The sequence below is a fragment of the Colobus angolensis genome, unplaced genomic scaffold (genome assembly GCF_000951035.1).
Source record: "Colobus angolensis palliatus isolate OR3802 unplaced genomic scaffold, Cang.pa_1.0 Scaffold344, whole genome shotgun sequence".
In the NCBI taxonomy this organism is placed as follows: domain Eukaryota; kingdom Metazoa; phylum Chordata; class Mammalia; order Primates; family Cercopithecidae; genus Colobus; species Colobus angolensis.
In genome coordinates, this window is record NW_012116755.1 from 2,495,710 (window position 1) to 2,504,707 (window position 8,998).

The following is an 8,998-nucleotide window of genomic DNA, read 5'->3' on the forward strand; positions in this document are numbered from 1 at the left end:
AAAGAAAACACAGGCCTCCAAGAGGACTTGAGGTTTGGAGTGTGGGTGGGTAGGAGGAAGCTAGCACCATCCACCAAATAGGAGGAGGACACTTTAGGTGCAAAGTGATAAATCTGAAATCAGCTCACTATCCACCTGGGAAGGTTGAGATGTTGGAAAAGTCCACCCTAGATGCCTTCACCAAGGTGGGTGTTCATCAAGGTAGGTGAGCCTTTGGGGTTGGGTTGTTGGCCCCTGGAGGGTAGCAACTGTATCTCATTCATCCTTGTATTATCTTAGTGCAGAAGGCAGCACTGATTATATTCATTCCTTCAATCAAATATTTATGAGCTACATTTTTAAGAGCCAATTCATGGGCTAGGACTTGGATCCAGGATACAGAACATTTCTCCAGTCTAGTTGTGGATTTTTAGAATCCAGATTTCAACATGACCTGGCTTATCTCAGGGTATGGTGACTTTTGTCTTCCAGACAGCCTCATCCAGCAGTACCTGAGGAATACAGAGCCAGGCGCCTCCAGAGTGAATAAACCAGTTGGGACAACCCTACAGTCAGGCAAGGGAGGCACTGTGTTGTCAGCATCATGCAGTTATCACACACATTGAGCTTTAGGCCCTGTAAAGTCTTCAAGGAAGCACCTTTCCCAGAATCCTTTCATGTCTTAGAACCTTCTGAACCAAGCATTGATTAGAAACACACTTCTAAATGAAGGAGCGTGCAAGATGAACTCAGAGTTCAAGAAATGTTTTTCTGGATGGCAATATAAAATTCCCAGGTAGGAAGCCACTTTCCCGCAGATAAGAGGCTGGCGGGACCCACGGTGTAATGAATCATCTTCACTGCACGCCTGCAGTGGAGGTGACGGCCCCACCCTGATGTGTTCTGCAATGCTCCTTCCAGGCCCGCTTCTCCATGACCCCAATTCCAGTCCCCTGTCCACCTGCTCCTGCAGCGCCACAGGCCCCTCAGTAGAAGGAGGCACCCTCATAGGCGAAGGCACCAGGGGAGTGGGGGACTGGGGCTGGGCTGGGTGCCTGCAGCCGGCAGAACCAGAACTGCCGGAGGACATGTTTCAGGTGTGTGCGGAACTTGACCCCCACGAAGACATAGAGCACCGGGTTAAAGCAGCAGTGGGAGAAGGCGAGGTTGCGGCAGATGAGCAGGGCATATTCCAGCTGATGTTTGGCCTCGCAGCTCCGGATGATCTGGGTGCGAAACAGTGTCTGCAGAAACAGGGTGAAGTTGTAGGGACCCCAGCTGAGGAAGTAGGCCACCACGATGGCGAAGATGAGCTTGACTGTGCGGTGGCGCCGCTTGGAGCGTGAGCGGAACAGGGTCCTGAGGATCTCCACGTAGCAGAACAGGATGATCCCCAGCGAGAGCAGGAAGAAGAGGTTGTGCTGGTAGACAGAGGTGAGGTACCACGTGAGTTCGGAATAATGACAGCCTGAAGAAAGCACCTTGTGGAAGACGGCGTCGAGGATAGAGGACAGGATGCTGGCTACCCACACAGCCGTGGTCACCAGCACCCGGCAGCGGAGGGTGGGGACACGCAGGGTGGAGAGGGGGCTCACTACCGACAGGTAGCGGTGGATGGTCATGATGGTCAGGAAGAAGATGCTGCTGTAGAGGCTGATGGAGAAGATCATATTGAGGAGCTTGCAGAGGAAGTCTCCCAGCACCCAGCCCCAGTGGTATGGGGAGATCCACACAGGCAACAAGCAGGCGAACACCAGGTCTGAGAGGCACAGGTTGAGGATGAAGATGTTGGTGAGGGACTCCAAGCTCTCATACTTCACCAGGACCCACAGCACCAGGCTGTTGCCCACTAGGCTGAGGAGAAACACCAGGCAGTACAGGATGGTGGTGGCGAGGGTAGCAAAGGCCCAGGCCTGGTTCTCACACAGCTGGCTCTCAAGGTCATAGTAAAAAAAGGTGGTGGTCTCTGGGTTGCCTGAGGACTCCATCTGGACCAGATGGCAGGGACGTTTAGAGCATCTGAAATGATAGAGACATGGAGTTTAAAGCTATGTGGTGGCTGGGTACAGTGGCTAACACCTGCAATCCCATCACTTTGGAAAGGCCAAAGGGAGAGGATTGCTTGAGCCCAGGAGTTTGAGATCATCTCAGGCAATATAGTGACACCTCTGTCTCTACAAAAAATTTAAAAATTACCTGGGTATGGTGGCACATGCCTATAGTCCCAGCTACTCAGGAACCTGGGGGGTGTGGAAAGATTGCCTGAGCCCAGGAGGGCGAGACTGCAGAGAGCTGTGATCAGGCCACTGCACTGCAACCTAGGTGACAGAGAAAAACCGTTTCAAAAACAAACAAACAAAAAAACCCAAAAAAGATGCCAGACTCTTAGTTAATTCTCTTCTGGATCAGAGAAAAGACCTGGAATGGGAAGGGGATTCTCTGCAGAATGTGTTTTCCCCACAAGAGATAGCTTTGCAGGACCATTTCAAAATATGTCTATTTGTCATGTTGGTATCTTATTGCTACAAAGAGTCTATTTTATCAGGCTTAAGGACTGCTTTAATGTTAATGTTGGTCAGCTGTGCTGAATTACAAAAAGAGGAGCGTATAATGAGGCATGTCTGACCACCTATTCCCATCATGGCCTGAACTAGTGTTTCTTTAGAATGCCCTTCCTTGGCAGAGGAGTCCATTCTGTTAGTTGTGGGAGGCTTAGAATTATATTTTTTATTTATACAACTTAAATGCCTGTTAAGACAAACAACAAATAACCAATCAACACTTTTCAGAAAAATGAAACAAAATCCAGAGTCTACACATCATAACAATGTTTAGGACACAATCCAGAATTACTCAGCATATAAAGAAATAGGAAAATGTGACCCACACTCAAAAGAAAAGACAACCAAACAGCTGCCTGTGAGAGGAGCCACATGTTGGAATTTGTAAATATGTATCAAAATGTAACCATTATACCTGTTCTCAAGGAAGTAAAGGAAACTATATTCATAATGAATGGAGAGATGGAAAATCTCAGCAGAGAAAGAAAAGTTATATAAAAGACCCAAAAGGAATTGGAAATCAACAAGATATCTAGAAAAGCTTCAATAATTTGGAAATAATTAAAAAACAACAACAACAACAACAAACAAACCCAGCGCTTGTGACATCATGGCGCCGTGCGTCGCCGCGCGTCGCCGCGGCTGCGGCGCAGGGGGCGGGCCGGCGTCGCGGGGGCCTGAGGAGGAAGTGGTGAGCTTGTTGCTCCCTCCGCGCCCACTGCTGGTTCTAGGGGCGCAGAGAAGCTGCAGTCTCTGCGGCTGCGTCGCGCTGGCCTACAGTGCCCTCCATGTTCCCTGGCGCCACCGCTCCCCTTCCTAAGGCCGCTGCTGTCTATGGAAGTAATGGAAGGACCCCTTAACCTGGCTCATCAACAGAGCAGACGAGTAGACCGTTTATTAGCTGCAGGCAAATACGAAGAGGCTATTTCTTGTCACAAAAAGGCTGCGGCATATCTTTCTGAAGCCATGAAGCTGACACAGTCTGAGCAGGCTTATCTTTCACTGGAATTGCAAAAGGATAGCCACATGAAACAGCTCCTCCTCATCCAAGAGAGATGGAAAAGGGCCCAGCGTGAGGAAAGATTGAAAGCCTAGCAGAACATAGACAAGGATGTGGCTACCCATATTCAGGCATCTCACAAACCCTCTGCGGAGGATGCGGAGGGCCAGAGCCCCATTTCTCAGTACAGCACTTCCTCAGAGAAACGCTTGCCTGACATTCAGCGGATCTTTGGCAAGGATCCAGACACAGTACTATATTTACTTCAGCAAAAGAGTGAGCCAGCAGAGCTATGTATTGGAAGAAAAGCCCCAGAAGATGATAAATCAATTATAGAGGAGCAGGCAACCAAAATTGCAGATTTGAAGAGGCATGTGAAATTTCTTGTGGCTGAGAATGAAAGATTAAGGAAAGAAAATAACTAAAGGCTGAAAAGGTCAGACTTCTAAAAAGGTCCAGTAGAAAAGGAGCTGGATGTAGGTGCTAATTTTGTAGAAATGTCAGTGTTACGGAGCTTGCCACCACATTCAGAAACTGCTACAGCCTCCTCAACCTGGCAGAAGTTTGCAGTAAATGCCGGGAAAGCCAAGGACATTCCAATCCCCAGTTTTCCTCCCTTGGATTTTACATCTCCAGAACTTCCCCTTATGGAACTTCCTGAGAATATTCTGAAAGGATTTATTAATAATTAAAATGGAAGGCCACAGAAGAGGGGAGAAGACGAAATCATACAGTAACAGTTAATCCGGAAAAAAAAAATGAAAAGGGAACCACATAGAAGGGGCATCCTGGTCCCGGAAATGCTTAATCTTCTGGTGAACTGTGGGAGAAGAGGCATTGCTAGGACTTGGGAAACAGCCACTGTGAAATGTGTTGCATATCTCATTCACTGACTTGGGCTAATGATTCCAATTTGACAGACACTAAACTCATGGAGGTTCAGTTTCTCCTGATAACAAATCAAATGGCTACCTGGAATAATTTTTTTCAAGCAACAATTATTTTTCTTATCTTCAGGGTTAAAATGTATAAAATATGTTATGTGTAATCTATAATGCCATAAATGATAATGCAAAACCTAAATAATATGGTGGCCTGAGGGGCTGCCTTGTATTTGAAACATGCTTTCTATCATGTATTGATTGTATGCGTTTTGTTAATGCCTATTTTGTTTGTTTAAGGTGTGTATCTTACACACCTTATTTGTTAGTTGTAAGATATACACCTTAATTGTTAGTTATGCTTTTTTAAGCAAATTACTAGTTTACATAATTAGGGTGCATTTTAAGTTCTAACTTTGTTTATTGTATAATGCATCATTTGAAAATACCAAGGAGGAGATATCCTTTGTTTTTGATGATGCATGAGTGCAAGTAATGCTAGTTGGCAGTATTTGATTGTAAGAAATCAATAAAGTAATTGTGTTTTATTGATAAAAACCCAACTGACTTCTAAAGAATCTGAGTCAAAGAAGAAATCAAAAGGCAAAGTATAACATATTTTGAACTGGTAATAATGAAAATACCACATATCAAAACTCATGAAATGCAACTAAAGCAGTACTTGGAGAGAAATTTATAGCTTTAAATGCTTGTATTAGAAAGAATAAATGTCTACAATCTAAGACTTAAATCAGTGACATAAGCTAGAATTAGAAGAGCTAATTAAAGTCAAAGTAAGTGGAAGGAAGGCATTAATAAAAATAAAAGAAATAAAATAGAAAATGAACAAGATCAAAATTGGTTGTTTAACAACATTTTAATACATTGATAAAATCAGCAAAGAGCAGTGGCTCATGCCTATAATTCCAGTGCTTTGAAAGGCTGAGGCAGGAGAATCCCTTGAGGCCAGGAGTTTCAGGCTGCAGTGAGCTATAATGGTACCACTGCATTCCAGTCTGGGTGTCAGAGCAAGACCCTGTCTCAAAAGAAAGAAAGAGAGAGAGAGAGAGAGAGAGAGACCAAAAAATTGATGAAGACTTATCTAGATTGATTAAGAACAAAGAGGAAATATGTTATAGATCTTATAGACTTTACAAGAATAACAAATAAATATTATGATCAATTGTATGTTAAAAAATCCAACAACTTAAATGAAATGGATGAATTTCTTTTAAAATCCAACATATCAAAACCGACATGGGATGATATGGCAAATGTGAATAACCCTACATTTGTTATAGAAATATAATTAACTATAAATCCTTACCACAAAGAAAACGTTAGAACTAGAGGATTTTTCTAGTGATTTTTAAAAAACATTTGGGGAAGAAATAACACCAGTTTTACACAGACTATCAGAAATAAAGGATGGAATCTTTTCTAACTCCTTTTATGAGGCCAGAATAACCCTGATACCAAAATTAGACCAACAAATTACAACAAGAGAAAACTACAGAACAATATTCCTCAAGAACATAGAAAAATTCTTAACAAAATATTGGCAGATCAAATCCAGCAACATTTTAAAAGAATAATATAACATGACCAAGTTGAGTTTATCCCAGAAATATGAGATTGTTTCAATACATGAAAATCGATTTAAGTCACTATATCAATAGAATAAAGACAAAAACTATATGATCTTTTCTGATAAATGCAGAAAAGCATTTGACAAAGCTCAACACCCTTTGATGATATAAACTCTCAGCAAATTAGAAATAAAAGGGATATTGTACATCTATAAAAATCATTCATTTTTTTGCTGGTTATTAATTCATTTACTGAAAAATTTCAGAGGCAGTCATGTTCTAGGCCTGGAAGGCTTTGGGGATAAAAAGGAAAATGATGTCAAATCTCAAACCTCTCCAAGTTATATTCAGTGGCCTGGCTCCCTTTTGCTGGTTGTCTCTCCCCCTCCCCATCTCCGTGGCCCACCTCAACTCTAAGGGAGTGAATTTAGCTTTCTGGAGTACAATATAAATTAGATTGAGAAAGACAGCTCTAAATTATACAACCACCAGTAATAACAAGGCCTTACGTAAAGATATGTAGCCAAATAAACCTCTCTACTTCTTTCAGCATAAGAAAAATATTATTTATATGTTAGGTCTACTTAAAGTATGGTTCCCAGATCCATTTTCTTTTCTTTTCTTTTTTTTTTCTTTTTTTTTGAGATGGAGTCTTGCTCTGTCCCCCAGGCTGGAGTGCAGTGGTGCATTCTTGGCACTGCAAGCTCTGTCTCCTGGATTCATGCCATTCTCCTGCCTCAGCCTCCCCAGTAGCTAGGACTACAGGTGCCCACCACCATACCTGGCTAATTTTTTGTATTTTTAGTAGAGACCAGGGTTTCACCGTGTTAGCCAGGATGGTCTCAATCTCCTGACCTCATGATTCACCTGCCTCTGCCTCCCAAAGTGCTGGGATTACAGGTGTGAGCCACTGTGCCCAGCCAATTTTTCTTTGATTTTTTTTTTTTTTTTTGACACAGGGTGTTGCCCTGTCACCCATGCTGGAATGCAGTGGTGTGATCACATCTCAACCTCCTGAGCTCAAGTGATTCTCTCACCTTAGCCTCCTGAGTAGCTGGTAGTACAGACGTGTGCTACCACACCTAGCTAATTTTTGGGGGGTATTTTTTGCAGAGATAGGGTCTCATCATGTTAGGTGAGGAACTCCTGGACTCAAGAAATCTGCCAGGCTAATCTGGAACTCCTGGACTTAAGCAATCTGCCCACCTTGGCCTCCCAAAATGCTGGAATTACAGGCATGAGCCACTGCACCCAACCCAGATCAGCTTTTCTGAAGAGAATGCAGATTCTTGGGAAATCCCCACACCAAAGGAATCAGAGCCTCCAGAGGTAGCTCAGGAATCAGCATATTTACTAGCCCTCCAGGTGGTTCTGATGTGCAGCAAAGCTTAAGAACTCCTGATACAGGCTATTACAATTAAAGGAAAACGTACGTTTAAAATGTTTGTAAAGGAACTCACCCGAATCTACACCTCTTTACATGCGTCTTGAGGCAGAAATGGTGCTTCTGTGTTTCATATTTCACTTAAAGAAACTGAAACACCTGTCCTACCCAGAAGGCTAGAGGAGGAGGATGCGAGGAGTCCCAGAGGGAGCCAGGGAGCCAGAGAGATACAGGTAGTAAGAAAAGAGGAAGAAAGAAGCCAGCCAGGCAAGCAGTTAAGAGTGGATCCTTGGTGGAACTCCTTCAAACCAAGAACAGCCTGAAAATCAAGGTGCAAGCCCCAGATAAAGAAAAGAGCCTGCATGTTTGAATAGAAACCCCTACTCTGTGAATCCAGATGAACAAATCCCACTCCTTTTTTGAACACATATCCCTCTCCTTGGCATGGTTTTGTCTCATTTCACACGCTTCCTCCCAACTGGTCCTTACCTTTTACCTATTTTACATATACCTATCTTTCTGTGATTAGCTGCTGGCCAAATTTTCATTTGCATAAAGTGTAATGTCACATCAGCCCCTGATTGGTCCTGGGCCAAGGTCTCAGGCCAAGCCTTCACTTCAGCCCCCAATTGGTTCTTTACACTATTGTACCTCTTCCTGAGTAGTGCTTTTTCCAAGCCTACCCATAAACCAATCAGCATGTATTTCCTTATTCTAAGCCTGTAAAAACCTGTAACTCAGCCTTATAGCTATCAGCCCTCTTTTGGGTCCCCTCTCTTTGCTGAGAGCTTTTCTGTGGCTTATAAATCCAACTCTGCCTTATTCACTCTCCAGTGTCTGTGTGCCTTATTTTTCTTGGTCTTGGGACAAGAACCTGGAGCTCACCAGTAGGGGAGTAAAAGAGCTGTAACACTCACTCCCACTCACCAAACAACAGGAGTGAAAAAGCCACAACAGTAGGAAACAGTTTTTCCACATCCTTAATGAGTAAAGATTTTGAGCACGTTTTTGTATGTGTATTGGTCATTTGTGTATCTCTTTGTAGAAGTGTCTATTCGGAACCTTTGCCTTTTAAAAATTTGAGTTATTAGTCTTTTTATTAAATTGTAAGAGTTATTTCTTGGATACTGGATCTTTATCAGAGGTATGATTTAAAAATAATTTATCTCATTCTGTGGGTTCCTTTTTAATTCTTCATGGTGCCCTTTGACAACAAACACTTTAAATTTTCTGTTTTCTTTTCTTTCTTTCTTTCTTTTCTTTCCTTTCCTTTCCTTTCCTTTTTTTTTTTTTTTTTTGAGGCAGGCTCTCACTCTGTCACCCAGGCCTGAATTCAGCAGCATGATCATCTAGCTCACTATTGCCTTGAACTCTGGAGCTCAAGAGGTACTCTCGCCTCAGTGTCTCAGGCAGCTAAGACTATAGGTGCACAGCACCACATTCAGCTAATTATTTTACTGTTTTTGTAGAGATAGGGTCTCACTATATTGCCCAGACTAATCTTGAACTCCTGGCCTCAAGTGATCCTCCTGCTTTGGCCTCCCAAAGCTCTGAGATTATAGACGTGAGCCACCATGCCTGACCTGTTTTTAACTTTCATGAAA

At 43.1% G+C, this 8,998-nt stretch overlaps 1 protein-coding gene and 1 pseudogene across 2 annotated transcripts; one reads left to right on the plus strand and one right to left on the minus strand.

The window, feature by feature from the left end:
• Nucleotides 1-823: 823 nt before the first annotated feature.
• XCR1 (chemokine (C motif) receptor 1) lies at nucleotides 824-7,797 on the minus strand. Of its 2 annotated transcripts, XM_011952675.1 has the most exons (3): nucleotides 7,471-7,541; nucleotides 2,176-2,297; nucleotides 824-1,998 (listed from the first exon to the last, which is right to left on the minus strand). In XM_011952675.1, exon 3 carries the CDS (start codon nucleotides 1,965-1,967, stop codon nucleotides 966-968), a length of 1,002 nt encoding a protein of 333 aa, XP_011808065.1. In that variant the 5' UTR covers nucleotides 1,968-1,998; nucleotides 2,176-2,297; nucleotides 7,471-7,541; the 3' UTR covers nucleotides 824-965. The 2 variants fall into 2 exon arrangements, with proteins under 2 accessions (XP_011808065.1, XP_011808066.1); XM_011952676.1 differs by lacking the exon at nucleotides 2,176-2,297 and having other exon boundaries at nucleotides 7,471-7,797.
• On the plus strand, nucleotides 3,375-4,232 carry LOC105519334 (annotated as a pseudogene).
• Nucleotides 7,798-8,998: the final 1,201 nt, after the last annotated feature.

Coding starts and splice junctions, on each gene's coding strand:
- XCR1 (XM_011952676.1), bottom strand. CDS start 1,967: ATGGAGTCCTCAGGCAACCCAGAGACCACCACCTTTTTTTACTATGAC.